Source organism: Pieris brassicae, chromosome 4 (genome assembly GCF_905147105.1).
Source record: "Pieris brassicae chromosome 4, ilPieBrab1.1, whole genome shotgun sequence".
NCBI lineage: Eukaryota > Metazoa > Arthropoda > Insecta > Lepidoptera > Pieridae > Pieris > Pieris brassicae.
In genome coordinates this window covers 11,956,169-11,975,545 of record NC_059668.1, presented here as the reverse complement: position 1 = coordinate 11,975,545, position 19,377 = coordinate 11,956,169, and the positions used below count along the sequence as shown (strand labels likewise).

The window sequence follows — 19,377 nt, the reverse complement described above, 5'->3', positions numbered from 1 at the left end:
GGTTTGCGTCACAGTACCTACACGATGAAAGTCGTGTCACGATGTTTGCTTTAGAGCTAATTATTGTCCATCGAATCACAAATTACATAAGCAAGAAAAATAACACTTGGAATGTAAATTTTAGAACATGGAAAGTTAAATATTTAAAAATAATAGTAAAAAGAAAGGTAACTGATTGGTAAGTAAATGTTCGTATGAAATTAAAGGCCCCATTTTATACCAAATAGCCAAAGTATTGAAACTAAACTCAACTAATATTTTTTTTAAATATAATTGTAACGCGAATGTAAGCAATTCATTTAACAAACATCATCGTATAAATCTACAAATAAAAGTCTACTTTAAAACTAAAATTTCGACATTGCATCTCCTTGGAAAAGAAATTAATCGGAATTTAAACTTAACGATTTGTCTCAAACAACCACGTCCGTTCACTCTTACCACAATACTATAATGATCAATCGATTGTCAAGTCAAGACGAAAATAACTTGGTTATCTATAATGACGTTCCATACATACCTAACTATTATTTGGTATAGGAAAGTCACCGTCTACTTGCTTAGTTTATAAGGTTTATGTCGTGAACTCGGGTTCAATTTCTAACAAAACAAAAATGTACTCTAATAGGACCACTATAAATTAATGTAATCAGTGAAATAGACTATATAAATATGCCTGCCCTATGTTCCCATTAAAGAGTTTATTATCCTGTGTGTAGTAAATTTTGCCAAATTCCAAATTTTGGTTTAAATTTATAGATGCTGAAATTCCGTAGGTTTTTTATTGAAAAACATTTAGAAATTGCCATGTTTTGGGATTTGCGACTATACAGAGGAGATATTATAGTGTGCGCAAGTGTGCTCTGTTCTTATTTGACACGACCGCAAAATCACGAGAGCGTGCGTTAAATACGCCTTCAGCGACGTGAACATCACGAACTTGCAAACTTACTTAACTTTGCTTTAGAAATTGAAATTATGTTTTATTACCCCATCCGGGAAGTGAACCTCAAGATTTACAGTTAAACATACAAGCCATTAGACCATACAAACAGTTTTAGTAATCGTGTAAGTAAATAAGCCCATTTACCATATATACGAATAAAAAATCTAATAATAACAATTAACAAAAATTTAGTGATATTTAGTTCCTAGTTAAATTTTTAAGAAATATTTTTTTTATTAATAAAAAATCAATAGCACTTCAACTTTTTTAGATCTGGGCATCAGTTTTCTTATCGGTTTCATGATTATTTGTTAATCTAAGAGGCAAGTAGGTGATCAGCGTTCTGTGCCTGACACACGCCGTCGACTTTTTGGGTCTAAACAAGCCGGTTTCCTCACGATGTTTTCCTTCACCTTTCGAGCGAATGTTAAATGCGCACATAGACAGTCCATTGGTCAGTAGCAGTAGTTGGTTGGTAGCAGGGGATCGAACCTACAACCTCAGGGATGAGAGTGGCACGCTGAAGCCACTTGGCCTACACTGTTATCTTTATTTATATCCGTTTCTAAAAAACACAAACATAAGCGTTACAGAATCAATATTTTCTTATTAGTTCAATCTTTTTTTGGTTGTATATACTCATATATTTGTAAAATAAATTATATAGTATAATAATGAATGAATATTCTAAAAAATTTACGACTTCATTCATGATAATTAAGCGTCAACTTGTCTGATTGAATAGTCAAAGTAACCAGTATATTTTTTATGTAATAGCAGGCAAACGGGCAAGAGGCTCACCTGATGTGAAGCGATACCGCCGCCCATGGACACCCACATTGTCAGAAGGCTCGCAAGTGCGTTGCCGGCCTTTCAAGAATTGGTACGCTCTTTTCTTGAAGGACCCTAAGTCGAATTGGTTCGGAAATACTTCAGTGGGCAGCTGGTTCCACATAGTGGTGGTGCGCGGCAAAAACTGCCTTAGAAAACGCTCAGTTGTGGAACGACGGACGTCGAGGTGATACGGATGGTATTTTGTATTTTGCCTTGACGTCCGATAATGAAACTCAGCTGCGGGTATTAGACCGAACAACTCTTCTGAACACTCCCCATGGTAAATGCGGTAGAAGATGCAGAGGGACCCAACATCTCTACGCAACGCCAAGGGATCAAGCCGCACGGAAAGTGATTGGTCGTCGACGATTCGAACCGCTCTTCGTTGAATACGGTCTAGTGGAAGGAGCTGGTACTGGGGAGCTCCCGCCCAGAGGTGAGAACAGTATTCCATGTGGGGCCGAATTTGCGCTTTATAGAGTTGCAAGCGGCGGCCCGGAGTGAAGTACCGTCTCGCCTTGCTGAGCACACCAAGCTTTTTGGAGGCTAATTTAGCCTTCCCTTCCAAATGACCGCGAAACTGGACGTTATTCGATATGTCAACGCCCAATATTCCGATGTTAGCTGAGGCTTTAAGGAAAGTGCCTTCAAAGAGGGGAGTAGCGACAAAGGGAGTTTTTTTAGCGGAAAACGCGCATACTTGTGTCTTCTTGGGGTGAAATTGGACTAGATTTAGTCTACCCCAGTCCGAGACTCCACGTAAAAGAGTTTCGACTTCAGACACAAGTTTCTTCCGGCACTCATCAACAACAGCCCGAGAAATACCTGCCCGGCCCGTGTAAAAAGTATCCCCAGTGCTGTCGTCCGCATAGAAATGAAGGTTGCTAAGTTGCAACATATCATTAATATGCAGAATAAACAGGGTCGGAGATAGGACACAGCCTTGTTGGACACCAGCATTGACGGGTTTAAGGTCGGAGCATGCTCCGTCGATGACGACCTTAATGCTCCGATCAGCGAGAAAGCTGGAAATCCAGTTGCATAATTTCTCGGGGAGCCCATAGGCTGGAAGCTTCGAGAGCAGTGCTCTATGCCACATCCGATCGAAGGCTTTCGCTATGTCCAAACTTACCGCCAGCGCCTCCCCCTTGGACTCAATTGCCTCTGCCCACCTATGTGTAAGGTATACAAGGAGGTCACCAGCTGAGCGACCACGACGAAAGCCGTACTGAGAATCGCTAATCAGCTGGCTGCCCTCTAGATACCTCAAGAGCTGGCCGTTAATAGTGGTTTCCATTATTTTGGAGAACAAGGAGGTTATTGCGATTGTGCGATAGTTGGACGGATCAGAGCAATCGCCTTTTTTAGGGATCGGATGTATCAAAGCTGTCTTCCAGCACTTCGGAACAGTGTTGAGGGAGTACAGGTACCGGAAAAGGCGCGTTAGGACCGGAGCCAACTCAGGAGCACAAGTACGCAGCACAATTGGGGGGATGCCATCAGGCCCGCTCGACTTATGAATGTCCAGGGAAAATAAATGTTTACGGATATCACGTTGCCGGAATGTAACTTCAGGCATCGTAGTATCACACCACAATAATGTCGGTAGTTCCTTCCCCTGATCATCCAAAGTTGAGTTCGACGCAAAGAGACAGCCTAGAAGATCGGCCTTCTCTTTTGCAGTATGGGCCAGTGAGTCATCCTCCCTATGCAGTGGTGGAATAGAGGGCTGACAGAAATTCCCTTGGACAGCTTTGGCAAGAGACCAGAAGGCTCGAGTTCCCGAAGGAAGGTGGGCCAATTTCTCACCAAACCTGGCAATATGCTCTGACTTTGCCTTAGCGATTTCCCGTTTGAAGGACCTAGAGGCTGAATTGTATGCTTTTTTACGTTCGCCGATAGCCGCATCACAGGATGTCGCCGCTTCTGCCCAGGATTTAAAGCATTCACGCTTACGGCGCAAAGCCTCTTTGCACGAACGACTAAACCAAGGCTGGGACTTGCCACCGACCAGCACCGCAGAGAATGGAATAAAAAGTTCCATGCCCTGCAGGACCACATCAGCGACAGAGTCAGCGACGGCATCCGGAGTACTCAACGAAAAGCAAATGGGCCCCCAAGGGTAGGACGCAAAAAAAGACCGCATCCCGTCCCAATCTGCTGACTTATAGTGCCACACACGGCGACAGCCCGCAAAGCTAGGCCGTAAAGGGCGCGTGAGCGGCACAATGCTCCGTACCACACAATGATCTGATGAACCTAATGGCGGGTCAACAGAGACTTGGTAGGTCTCCGGATGTGAAGTCAGCAGAAGGTCCAACAAAGAAGGTTTATGACCATCCACATCTGGTATTCGCGTAATCGCAGGGACCATTTGCGTCAAGTCGTAGGCTAAAGCAAAGCCGTGAAAGGATCTTCCCGCGTGATCGGTGGTTTCAGAGCCGAGCCAATCGGGATGGTGGGCGTTAAAATCGCCAAGTATCACGATTTCAGCGGTAGGAATCCTTTCGAGCAGGGAATCTATAGCCATTTGGATGTGCTCAATGAGTCGGTCAGTTTCGGTATTTCCGCTATGGGACCTATACAGGCATGCGTAGAATCGCGGATGGTCATCGCAGTCTACGCGCAGCCAGAGGTTAGATAGGTCCCTTCCTTCAAGCGTCCCGAGGCGACGAGAACAGATATCCTCTCGGACGTACGCGCAAACTCCAGCCCGCGGCACAAATGAATGTTCTAATTTGTACCCCGGGTAGGAGAGGTAAGAAGTATCAGCCGAGGAGGAAATCTGAGTCTCGGTAAGAAAGAGCAAGGCTGGCTTCGCAGTCTCTAAATGATAGTGGACAGCGTGGATGTTGGAGTTGAGCCCCCTAATATTTGTGAAGTCCACGGCGAGTATGGATGGGAGTGCCTTTGTTGGATTGCTCCGTTTGCCCCGAGACCGATAATTTTTTTTTTAAAGAGCGCAGAATTTCTCCCCCCCAGAATACGAAGGGCAGCCTCTGCGTCCACCACCACTCAGTTTCCCGGTGGTGGACGCCCAGAGGGGGATTCTCCACCGCAAGCGCGTGTGGTACCCCCCTGGGGTAGATTCTGATTCTTCTGCAGCTTCATATTTCTTGTAGAAGGGGGGGGATGGGCTCCGGGAATCTTTCTCACCGCACGAAACGCGATTACAAGAAGGCGAACCTTTTGTATCACTGTACACCGGTTTTCTGAAAGACAGTGGTACTGCCCCGGTCGTGCCTGCCCGTTTGGCTGAAGCCAGGAGGCAACAGCATGGCACTCCCACTAGGAAGGGATTGACTGATTGCGCTGGTGAAATAACCTCTGTCATAGGTTATTTCACCAGTGGGCGATGGGGTCGTCACGTCCCGACGCCAAAAATAATTGATTAACATCTTAAGTACTAAAGCGTACTTAAGATGTAAATCACGACCTTAAACTATAGCTTATCATCATCAATCCATCACACTTGTGTCGAAGACTACGAAAACTTGTTCTTCTATGTAACGCTTCAAATGATAAAAAATACATCTTCTCTACAGATAGACCGTAGGAATATTTTCTTTATACTACTTAATTAAATCAAGCTATCAAGTCCGCATTTTATTTATAGTGGTAGCGGGCTTACTCATAATCTATTAATCCAATGTACATAAAGATAATACTATAAATAAAAAGGACCTACCAAATAGATACCTAATTTTATATTTAACAGTTTCAGATCAATGTGAGCTCTGGCGGTCGTGATCACTGTTCTATTTCCATAAGGACCCAAGGTCAACGGTGGCATATAGTCTAGCACATCAAGCAAAATCTGGCCAAAAGAAGTCTTTAATAACGGAGTTAAGAGTGCAATGAGGATACGATGTCATAAATTATAATTACTCGTAAATACAAAACCTGCTTAATATAATGTAATGTGGCATTTAGCTTCTACACGAATAATGGCCGCACTAATATAATTATAAAGTCCATAAGTTTTATAAAAATAACTACTTCAATTCTATTGGTCGTCTATTTTGACGTTCCTTCTATGCGTGACCAGCTTTCGTTAATTTTTTGGACTCTAGTCTGAGATCCATGAGATGTTGTACTTGTGACAATATAACAAGAATATAAGAGAATAAAACAAAAGAATGAATACGGCGCCTTTGATTGTAATTGGTTAAAGGGGAAGACGGATGGTGTCGCGTGTCCGTGTTTGGACTAGAACAGCTATTGACCAATCACAAATGAAACGTGCCATCGTTATTACTTTACATTTTCACCCCTAGGATAATTCATTCTGATAAAACCAAGAGAATGACATCAATACTGTAGTTAATTTTTATATAGCAAAACAACGATTGCCGAGTGTAGCTTTTCATTTAAAAGATTTCACTTTTTTTAATTTAGTAGTAACGTGTTATAAAAATTATTGTTGTTATGCAGTATAACGATCAAAAGTATTAAGATTTTATATAAAGCAGATTTTATATATACCGTTTCCTTTTCCTTTAATTTTTTTTTCGTTTTGGTTTACACATGTGCAGGAAGTAAGTCATTGACTAGAAGTTATCCATTGTTATCAGTAACATATATCCTACATGCATATAAAGTCTCCAATAGGATAATTTACTGAACGGATAACGCGCTCGGTCAGAGAATCTTTAAAGCATAGTAAAATACTTCTTAATTATCTAAAACTTTATGAATATATGATGAAGCACCGATTTTATAATATAGTGCCCAAATTAAAACATGTTTTACATTTTTACTGAGTAAATAATATGCGTTTTTACAAATTTTCTATAACTGGGTAATAATAATAATTATAATACTTTTATTATTAATTAATTGTCTCGTGACTAATTCGTTATTTCACCATACAAATTATTAAAGCAACTTATAAACTTTAGATTTTTTCAATATTATAAATATTTATTAGATTTTTTAGAACAGGGGGCCAACGGGCCGGAGGCTCCACCGCCCATGGACACTCTTAATACTAGAGGGCTCGCAAGTGCCTAAAAAACTAGCATCAACCACTTATTACAATAACTAGAATCTATGACACAATACGTGAGGTGGCTATTTGAAGGTTTACCATAACAATAACTCATATACTAACCGTTCTAAACATAGTAGGAACATTGAAAAAATCCTTAGGCGCATCCACAACAACAGCGAACGGAGCAGCTATTATATTCCTCAGAGTCCGTAAAGCTGCCAGAGATAACGTCGCTGCTGCTGTGGTGGACATGACAGTCTGTGCACTATCTCCCGTGCATTCATTGAGGAGGTTCCATACTCCACGCCACGCGCCAACACACCCCACTGCAGCCACACAAGTATATAGCCTCGAGAGAACATAATACGTAAACCGACCCTTATAAGGGCGAATATGCTTGCTCAATTGCGTCTGGAATACGCACAAAAAGAAGTTCAAGCCCAAACCAAACACGAGGGCTACTATCGCGCTGTTCACTGGTTCTTGAGGCAGGACGTAGAGGTCCATCAGCGACCAGGTGGCCTTCCAGTAAGTCACAACCGCGGGGGCTACTATAGTACTTCCAAACACCTCATCTGCGAATTCTAGAAGCGCGCTATGGGCCCGCGACCCAGTCGCGAGCGTGTCGGCTAACCCGGCCGTACTCCCACGCATCTTTGGTTACGAGTGCACACAACCACGGGTCCCGAACGACTACGGCTCATTTATGTACAACGGTATCGGCCCTAGTATGACGTATTGTTGAGATCTATCCCACCCACAACTCTTTTCTTCTTTTTAGTGATAACGAGTGATAAAGCAGCTTAATTTTACTCCCCAAGCGATTAATGATAACCTTGAGATCGTTGGTTCTAACCGGCTTTTGTAACGTAGCCTGTAATGTCGTCTGCGCTTGCTTTTACAGGTGTTTGGTGAAGATATTTTGTGGTCAGCTTTAAATACTTGTGTGAGACTGGAGGAGAAATTGTTTTTGTTCACATAGTTAATTATTTCTAATCAATATATACCAGGACGATATGTTCAATTAGGTTATTTTGTGTAGTCCCTTGATATTAGGTGACCGAAGAACTTGCAAATGTGCGGTGATATTATACACTCATATTATATCGTTCTTAAATTTTAATAAAGTCCAAGTCGAAACTCATTTATTCATATAGGTAACATAATGTACACCATGAACATCAAAAAAAAAAATTAATGCTTCTAATTTTATATTTACTGCCATTTCTCAAATCAAGGGCGTAGAACGGAAGAGAAGAACTGGCAATAAACTATGCGCCACTCTTTTTAATCGCCAAGTTTTTTTTATTACAACCAACAATAAACACCGAACGACTTGATTACATGATTGAATAAATTTTAATGTTGATTATATATGTACAAAACATTATTGTTGCCGGAGATTAACTTTTACTAAATTTATTCAAAAGATAATGTTTTTATTACGACTTAATAACTCGTTATAAATATAAAAACGATAGTTGTAACGTTATTTAGCTCTGAATAAGTAGTACAAACTTATAAAAGAAATAAATAGATTGATTTCAGGGTAAATACTAAAATGATGTAATCTTTGTCAGATTATGTTTCTGATCATTACTACTGCAATAATGAATTCAATTACCTTCTGAAATCTTGTAGTAAATATGTAAGTTGGTTGTTTTCCATCTGTGACTACGAAGTACGGAGACGCTAAGAGGTTGCGTGCGGAGCGAAGAACTAAGATTAACACGATGCATACTATCAAATACGTCCCGATCAACACTGGTCTGTGAAATAAAAAAATACTTGTGAACGCAAAATTCTTTAAAATAACCCCTTCTCATAATAATATTAAGGGTTGGTAATTTGTTATTATTGAAATGGGAAACTGTATATAATAATATTTGTTTACACATAGTAGAATCGTGTAGAGTGATAGCGTCAGAAAGTAAACAAGTAAATTTAAAAGCATAAAAAAACATTTTGAGAGCTGAGATAAAAAGGGGCTTTTTTTAATTTTTTAAAATCAATGAAATTATATAGAAATAATCGACTTTATACGCATTCGCATAGGTTAGAGATGTGTGAGAAAATCGTAGTACAGCTTCTACGAGAGTTAACCATATCTATTCGGTAACAGTAGAATATGTCTAGGACTGATAAATATTGGTTCTTCTAAATCAATGTGTAACAGATAATACTATAAAAACAGCTTTGCTTAGAACATTTTTTTTTATAAAATAGGGGGCAAACGGGTAGGAGGCTCACCTGATGTTAAGTGATATTAAGAGAACATGAACTGTTCATTTTTAGACAGTTGTGTTAGAGCCACAAGTATGCTACGGAACGCGTAACCTTGCTACGGAGGGGTTACCGATATGGTATAGTATTTAGACACCACAAAGCTTTGTATCACTACTATACGAGTTTACGATAGCTAATTTATTAAGTTTAACTTAAAAGTAGGCCGAGAGAAAATAAGAAGATTAAATTAATCATGGAATATTTGGAAAACAAAGGCAAATGTTATCATAATGAATTAATTAACTTAAAACTAGTTCAGTATTATTACTATTATATAAAGTACATTTAACTAAGGCATAATTCAAATTTAATACAATTTTTAATGTCAGACAAAACCAGGACTGGATGTTTATAACGAAAACGTATATAGCTATTAGACGTTTTTATTTCACACTAAGCCCTGATTTACTATTTAATCATATATTATAAATTACTACTAAACTATTATTAAAAACCATTAAATAATAAAAGGGCAGATAATTTAGTTACTTTCACAGCTTAATGACAAATGGCTTATTATTAATGGGGTCATGCTGCCCATGTCGAAACTATTTTTATACTGCAGATTTTAAATTATAGATTGTACGAATGGGCTATTCGTGCAATCTATAATTTAAAATGTAGGCGATCTCTGAGAGATAATTTCAAGGAATTTAATATACTTACCTTTCCCTCGCAATATATTTATGAAAATATTATGTATGTATACAAAATAGTCATAAGTTTACTAGAATAGAACATACCGGCAATGTTAATACTCGGCACAAACGCAGGCTGCAATTTCCCCGTACTAGACTATCTAAAGTTAGTAATTCCTTTTTGGGAAAAAGGAAACTCCACTCTAATAAAATCCCAGAGGCTCTTTTATCTCTGCCTTTTAATAAATTTAAGAAATGTATTAAAGAAAAGTTGTGTAGAAAGGCTTACTACAAAGTTAACGATTATCTAGATGATAAAAGGGCCTGTGACTAGTGCTAGACAGGCTACTTCTAATTAATTTGCGATATTTGTTTTAAAATAAGTGTTGTTTGTTGATTTACTATTTTAAAAGAGTACCGAGTGTTTTTTACGCCGGCTTTTTATCTCGGCCTACATCCTCTGTCTTCTTTGCCGATGAATAGGGATGTCTAACTATTTAAATTTAATGACGTGGAATAAGTGATACTTGTATCTTATGGGCCATAATAAACATATTTTTTTTTTTATTTATAATCGGGGGCCACCATCTGGGAGTACTGGATCATAGATCACACTGAATGCGTTACATATAAAATTAATTTACAGACAATCAATGAGTTGGTGCTTATTCTTTCAACGTATCAGTATCCCAAAACAACCAGCAAATCTGCCAGCATTAAGAGTACTGAGTCATAAGGAACAAACTTTTTTAATTTAGTTGTGTGTTTTATTTCTTTATTATTATTATTATGTGTAGCTTAGTGTTCTTGATTAGTGTATATATGTATGTATATTTATATAGTTTCATTATAAATAGATTTGGCAACACAATTGTAGGTATAATATAAAGTTTTTACCTATGAGGATCCTGATCATTGGGTAGAATAGCAGCGACCATAGTATCCATAAGGCCCCAACCACCTCTCCAGTGCATAACGTTGGACATAATGAATATGTATGTATAGAAACGAGATAATACTCGTTCTCTTAGCCACCGGCCTGCTTTTCCTTCACCCCATGCGTCAACGGATCGGGAAAATAGGCGAGTTCTGAAATATCAAATACACGATTTAAATCGATAAGGTTCAAAATTCATAAAATAATAATCATTACATAACACAAGGTTTATTTAAATTTTTTTTAAATTGAATTTGTGACGTCTTGACAATTAAGAACTTGCTGATTACTGTCAATAACAGTAACGCTGTAACACTGCGTTGGTATTTTTTATGTATTCTGATTTAATCGTACGTAACATGTACATTCACTCGAAATTAAAACATATTTTATATCGTCAGTAACTGAATACCGTTATAGACTCAAATATCACAATTTAAAGAAATACGAAAATATTTAAGTTCTTAATTTTTTAATCCTGGATATATTCTTAAAATATAATTATGGTGTGTATATGATATGTTGTAATAGTATTAATAAAATATGACGGTCCTCTGTCATCTTATAATGAAACATATAATAATTATCTTGAAAATAGGAATAATATAAGCTTTGTGTTGTACAATTTGTCCAAAACAAGATATAAACATACGAGTATAAAAAAAAGTGCTAGTGAGAAGGTATGATTCATCTCAAAGAGATTGTATTATCATTTATATGCGACATTATATTACAACGAAATAAAAATAAACTCTTACTTTGCAATAGAAAAACAGCAGTGTATTAAAATTCCGAGAATGAAGTTTTGAGCGTACGGAAACATCTTGGCGTGCAGTTCCATGATGCCCCATGAACTACGCCATACCCCTACAACTAAAGGGGCCACCACAACACTTGCGAACACTGCATCACCTTAAAAAAATATGAGATGTATGTATAGTTTTATTGCATATTGTTAATTTATTATTTATTGATTTTATTTCAATTTTGTTCAGACTTAGAATAATTAAACATCCAGTGGGCCACAGCCCCTTGTAGGTTTTATGATCTGAGTGATAAGGGTTCAGACCTATCTGTCCAACGCTGTGTTGGATACTTTCCCCTCACTCTTTATTTAACATTCAACCACTGATTAAATTCCTCTTAGATATTGTATTTTATGTATATTCAAAATGTTTAAGTTTTTATAACACTTAAAACATTTGAATGCGCAGGCTTAGTGTAGTAATTTACTATCTTTCTACTTAATAACAATAAAATAATTCAATAGATTTATCAGGATTTGTTTGTTTGACGTCAGTATTATTAACCATATTTGCTAAGACAGAGTCTAGATAGTCAAAGTTTATTATAGTAAAGAATAAAGATAAAGCACATTGCCTAAAAAATATATTACGTGTGTAAATAGTGTCCATTTTAAATATGTATATATATAACCCATAAATTACTATACATTAGTATAATGGACTGAAAATTAGTGCTCAGCTCAGCTAGCGCTTGGGGTATTTTAATGGAACTAAGGCTTTTGCATCATAATATTATTTAGTTTCTTATTGTTTATTCGTGTAATGTATTTTTTGCCTGTAATATGTTTTGTGTGACAAAAAGGTTGATTTTTTTAATTTATCGCAATATTTCAACCTTAATGGTTGAAACACACATAAATTAAATATGAAAAATAATTTAGTAATAAGTTTGGGTAACTTTATATGTATTTCACCATTGCCCTTTAGTGACTGACCTTGTGTCTGATACGAAATGTATGCTTTCCATATCTTATTAAAAACCTTTATACTAAACACATTACACTATACACTTAATAATTGTAGCGTCATCCGCTACTCGTCGCGAATAGTCGACATCAAGTCATGGCTTAAATATCGGACACAATACATCTGTGAATATTCAAGTTTTAAAATCTATATAAAGACTTCCTAGAATATTGTATTCATGCATATTAGAAAGAGAGCGTCTTCGTTTATTTTGAGACTGATCAACTACTTGCGCAAGAAAAAGTACCAAGAAACAGAAATCTGAGGCTTATATAAGATCTTTAAAAAATACATGGACATCACCTCGACTAACATAGTTGCGACGTATGAGAGATATCTTTTAAAATCCTCGAGAGTGACTTTGACCTTCGTTGTAACGCTTATACTATAAAATAAATAATTTAAAAAGAAGAAATACAAAATACATCTATCTTTACACTACAAAGACTCAATATTAAAATCTGAAGTACCTGTTAATATCATCATAATTCTGGAGAAGGTGTGACACAACACTAGCGCCCTAGTTTTAAACAAGAAAAAGCTAATGGGTCACGATCAAAAACATTATATAGGTTATGAAACACGTAATAAATAGTATTTATACAATATAAAACCGTCTGCGTATATTGGCTTAAAAACTATTATAAGTGGAATATTGAGGCATTGATAGTAAAAGTATAGATTTAACTTTCGGTGTTTTCAAGAAATAAAAGCCGGACAAACAAATTAGTACCTTATAATTGATTACGGGTAAATTGGTACATACCTGCTCCAAAACCCAGTTCCTGGCAATCACATTCTGTGGCGTCATTGTCCTCTTCAATGTACTCCGATTTCTCGGTCTTCTCGATAGTAACTGTTTTTTCAACTTTAATAAGCGGTTCATTCGGCAATAGATTATCAGCGCCATTCGGTGGCATCTAAAAATTATATAGTAAAATATACTATTTATCATATAGCTTCTACTTTTTTCTTAACATGATATCCTTTTACTAAAACAATCATGCCTATTATAAATATTGACTGTTTCACAGTTTTAAGGCATGGCTAAACATTTTTTATCAGGCGTTTTCGTAATTTGTAAATAAGACGCTTTTTTTATGCCTGTGCATTCCGGAAATTAACAAATTACAGTGTAATACAGTAATTAAAAATGTAAGGCTATATTTTATATAAATTCAGACATGATGCACGCCCTAGCATTATTTATGACAACTTATCATATTCTAATAAGTTGGTGGAGGACTACCGGTGTCGGGAAGTCACGGTGTAAATATTGTGACCTCACTAAATCGGGCTGTAATAGCGAAGGTTCTATACCAATAATTATTATTCGCCACATCGAGTGCAGAATATAGTGATTATTCAAGTTTAAAAATAGTGTTTCGTGGTTGACGACCTGAAATATTTTTCTTCAAAGTAAAACCAAAAGTGTGTGAATGTTAATATTAACAGTGCTTTATAATAATCAACACTTCCCTCTGCATATATACCATAAAAAATATGAGTGCAAGAACACGGTCGCACTGTGGCTACTGGACTGAGGATACAGAAATAATGATAACCATAATAAAATAGTATAGTACAAAGTTGCCACTATATTTTATATTAAATGTAAAGTATTAATTTATAGTATAATAGTGTAAAGTTTATTAGATTAACAAGTAAGTAAGTGTAAGTGAAAGGAAAATTTGAAATGCATTTTAAAAACAATCTCGCAGACTGTTCATATCTCTCTCTCATTACAGAAACATGTACCACTAATAAAACTAAGGCCCAAGTGGTGACTACCTAACAAAATTTATTATTTCAATTATAAATCGGATTCTAGAGGTGGAAGACTATCCATTTACAATATGTCCATAATGAATATCATGGACGAGGCTGAACATAGTATCATACACAAAATTAAGCAGACATATTGTACAGGTGATTCGAAAACATGTAATTCAATAATTGACCACGTGTGTTCAAATTTAAAAAGTGTTCGTTTTCATATGGCATTTATTGAGACTGGAATGTCCGACCATAGGCATATTTTATATTGATTTAAATAATTCAAAGCCCCACAGTTAATATGCTCTGAATGATTATTCATAAATATAGCAACATAATATAAAATACTACAAGAGTAAAATAACATCAAACCAATGGATTAAATACGCTAAAAACTGAAAAAATGTGGAGTCTAATAAATAAATATCTAATAATAAGCTAATATCAAGTTGAACAAAGTTTGCACACCTTTAAAACTCAGAAAAGACACCAAAAAGTTAACTCAAACAACCAATATTTGTACAGCTTATAACAAATACTTAAACGCATAACTATCTAATTAGATATTAAAATAAGACATTATTATTGATATTATAATTAATCAATCAATATAATAAAAACACTATACACAAATTGTTGTACTGGAATGGATGCAATCAACACTAAAATCATAAAATGTAGTCAATTATGTCTCTAAATATCTCTCGATTTGCTTTAATAAACTACTACATAAAGTTAAATTTCCAGATTATCTTAAGAAACCTAAGTTACTCCTATTTATAAATCAGGCCCTGAAACCAACCCCGGCATAAACATACCAATGTCTATTTTACCTTCAATAACAAATTGCAATAGTATTATAATATTAAGTTTCGTATGTTAAAAAAACATTTTTAATGAGTAATAAAGTAAAATAAAATTGTCGTTCGTCATTTCGATTGGTCGATTTCAACTTTGACACACGAACCGGAAATGGTAGGTGGGATTCCGGCGTAATGCCGAAAGGATGAGGATTTTTTTTACCGCTATCGGATCCGCACTAAGTACCGCATTTTATTTACAGTAATTATTTAAGGATCCAGTGCTTGTATTGGGACACACCATCGTTGACGGTAAGTGCTAATCTTAGTCTGATTGTTTATTGGATTTCTTTTTTTATTATACTGACACGCGACAGCCGAACCAGCGCATAGTGTTTTACCAAGGGAAGGGAGCATCCTGGATATAGCTTGCAGATACCCAGGCCCACACGCCACGCGTATTGTGCAACACTTACTAACATCACCTATGACTTAAACAAAATCAAGGACTGTGACTGGTCAAAATATGAGGTAATTAGTGGTTGCTTTATCTCATCTTGTCTTAATTATAGTTCTGTTATGTCGCTATGATACTTATATTTTAAATTATTCTATTCTGAATATAATAAAAATATGGCAATATCTTAATAGTTTCTCACATTATATATATATTGCAATTTTTAAAGTTCAGTTTCCTCGTAGTTTCCTAGATGATTTATTTATTTCGAAACAAAACAGATACATCTATACAATAAAAAAAGTAATTAATTTAAGCAATTAAAAATAAGACATAAAATAAACACATTGGATGTATCCACAAAATTTTCACTAATAAAAAATGTGATACAGAGTAAAGCAAAACAAAACATTACAGTAACAATATTTTCGGTTTTTATTTTAATATTTGATAAGCGTTGGTATGTTTAAATATAGAATGCTATGCTTATTGTGCTACCTAAATGTTGTGGATATTTAGTAATTAAGAAGATGTATCACAACTAAAACCATTCATTATACCATGTTACTCATTTGTATATTATATTACGACCAGTAAACTTCTATAACGCTAAAAATTATAGATCTTAAGTTTTTTTATGAGCAGTGGTGAAATGAGCAGTCCGGTCTTAATAAGGGACTATCCTAACTTATCCAATCTCGGAACATTACGGGTCTAGTTGGCATTTGAGGAATTCAATTTCTCTTTTCTTGAAGGTCCATAAGTCGTATTGGTTTCGTACTGAAGTTGAACAACGAATAACGACGGCTTATATTTAACTTTAAATTATATGCAATAGGCAATTTAGACCTAAGTTATAGGCTTTTTCTTCTCAGAGATTTTTTTATTATAGCGACATATCCCTAAAGTAATCTTTGCATGGAAAAGATTACTTTAGGGATATGTCCGCATTTAAATTGCTCATAAAAGCAAAATTAATAAAAGCAATAAAATTTTAACGTGTTTTATTTTATCTTCTTTTGTGTGTAATAAAATCCATAATGTAGCCACGGATGTACGTTGTTTTAACTTAGATGTAGACGCGAAAACGAGTACTGGACGAAGCATCAATCGATTTTGTAAACTATGAAATGTCAAGGTTGTATGAGCATTTTCTATTGTTTCTAATATGCACGGTCCTTAGTATATTTTGAAAGAATGTCTTTTAAAATATCGCTAATACGTACTATTCAGAACAAATTACAGCCATCTTGAATATTAATACTTATATTCTAGAAACAATATCCCACGATTAGCGCAGACTCACACTATTCAGACAATATCTATTGTATAGAATCACAATCGCAGCACGGTGAGTTTGCACTGCGCCTGCGGTGCTATTTTATTTTAAATTTTAATTATTCCAAACAAAGTAGTATCTGAGTCCGTAATCAGTACTGTTGTTGTTACACAATTTCGATGTTGTCGCTGCTTTTTAAATTAAGAGCTAGCTGATTTTATTTTAACATCATTAGGTATATTCAAAGATTTAATGGGCTAATTTAAAAAAAAAAACTACAAATTTACGACGAAGTATTAGAATACGTAAACGAATATGTGTATGTAGGGCATCTAATAACCATCAACCCCCAATAGTACATCCATAAAGAAATAGAGAAAAGAATATCCAACACTTGGAGACTGTTCTTTCTGGTGAGATAAGAAAAGACAAGGAAATGCCAATGAAAGAAAAGAGAAAAGTTTACAATACGTGTATTTTTCCTGGGTAAGACAGGACAACTGGGAAATAGAATAAAACATTGTCAAATCAATATAGAAATAAGTATTACACAGGAGTAAAAAGGAAAGATGAAATAAATAAAGCGATATTAAAATAAAAATAAAATTTAAAGACACCTAGACCACATATCGACAACTAAAGTGGAGATGGACTGGTCATATGTTTAGAGAAAAGAAGCAAAATGGAACTGAATAGTAACGAAGTAGGAAAAGAGAGACAAGTAGATGCAACGAGAGGATGATTTAAAAAAGATAGCGGGTCCAAGGTCTATTCGCATAGTATGTTATGTATGTTCAACAGCATAATGGTTAAGTCATAATATCTTCTTCAACTGGTTTGGTTCATACATTACTTTGTATGGTTTAAGGAAAATGAATCTTGTTATTAAATCGATAAACATCTCAAGGAAAATAGTTTTGTTCCATCGACGTTAAATTATAGATCGTGAAAGTCAGGGATTATATTTTGATGGAAAATTACCTAATTTACTTGGATTCTAAAAAAGTTATTCGGTCAGTGTTATTTATTTGGTAACCACATTTTATTGATCAAATCTATCAGCATTGTGCGTCTATAAAATAATTATTAAGAATAAAATCCAAGACTTCCGGGTTTAGCAGTAACGTCATACGTTTAGCACTAAGCTAAAATATCTTCCTACTAGACTACTACAGAATGATATGACTCATAATTTATGTAACCTCTATTTAAAATTCCTTTTAAGACAAATTTATGTGTGGCGGAATATATATTTATATTTTAGATTGAACACCATAGCCTTTTTTACCATATTCTTACAAATAAATTATTATTTTTACGGAAGCAGTACCCTTTTTTTAGAAAATTTATAAATTACAAGAAGTGGCTTCTTACATGTTGAAATATTTCTATATAATAGCAGGTACAGTTTCTATATAATTCTCGCCTTGTTCAATTGGTCTTGCCTTTTCATTAGAAAAAACTACTGAGACATATCAATATCAATAAACTCTAGCAGTTTCGATTTTCAACCAAAAACTATTTTCTGAAACCAATTCCTTACGTCTTTATAAGTTACGCATATCACTGCCGGATATCAAACATGTATTGAGTTTACAATTTATTTTATTAATAATTCTAACTATTGTTGAACTAACTTATGCCTGGGTTTTACATAAAGAATATAACAGATACTTAGTTTTGTTTTATTTTCCTCGCGAGCTCTTTTTGCGCTGTGTCACATATTTGTTCATCTCTTGAGACCACTATTTAGCATATTTCTCAAGTAAATCCTTATTATAAACGTATTGTTAATGTGTAATAAAAACATTTGTTATTTAATATAATAATAGTCCCCTAGACTCAATTCAATAGTGTTATAATTTCGCCATAGATTACATTTTGTAATAACGCTGGTCGTTGTTAAGTTATACAATTGATCACTTAGATATCATAATTATTACTTTTGAGATGACATTATAGACTAATAAACCATCATTAATTATCATAGTTAATAGATATAAAGGTAATCGAAAGAACTTGACTTGATGGTCTCTGACTTAGAAATTTTTCCTGTATTAAGAAAACTTATGATAAATCTTTAATAGCAATGGGCCTAGCAATGTGCAGTCTTATAATTGCTTTATTAGAAATATTTTGATGAAGTATATGTTATCATAATAGAAGCACGCGACTTGATGATTACAGAAATCTGATGTTGCCAAAAGTATTACCACTCACTCATATTATAGTTATTATAAATAATTATTGAATGTTGTGTGTATTATTTACAAACCCGTTGTTAATGAGAAAAATAATTTAATGTAGTACTAGTTCCGAAGATGCCTCGATAACCGAGTCTAATACAATTTTGTTATTTAAGGTTTAAATTTAAATATATAATAAAATTCGATGTAAATATCTAATAGGCTTTTGGTTTGTTTAACTTATACATGACTTATACCTGTGAATATAAGTATATTCTATTAAATTTTCTTACATGAAATTAATATTACGAAATCTATTCCGTATAAATTTCTATCTAAACCTAAAACTTATAATTTCATTTGAGATTACGTTATACATTCATAAACTTTGTGTCAGTCCACAATTCGGATTTGTACCGGCTACTTAATAACCGATTAAGTCAATGAAATAAATTTTGTCTAACTGATAAAAT

The 19,377-nt window shown here is 35.1% G+C and overlaps 1 protein-coding gene across 1 annotated transcript in view; it reads right to left on the bottom strand.

The window, feature by feature from the left end:
• The window catches only part of LOC123708426, a 35,156-nt gene that overhangs the window by 10,944 nt on the left and 4,835 nt on the right, over positions 1 to 19,377 (bottom strand). The window contains exons 2-5 of the mRNA XM_045659123.1: positions 13,173 to 13,326; positions 11,393 to 11,546; positions 10,595 to 10,786; positions 8,398 to 8,542 (exon numbers count right to left, since the gene is read on the bottom strand). Of these exons, the coding sequence (XP_045515079.1) occupies positions 8,398 to 8,542; positions 10,595 to 10,786; positions 11,393 to 11,546; positions 13,173 to 13,326 (645 nt within the window). The remainder of the gene's footprint in view (positions 1 to 8,397; positions 8,543 to 10,594; positions 10,787 to 11,392; positions 11,547 to 13,172; positions 13,327 to 19,377) is intronic.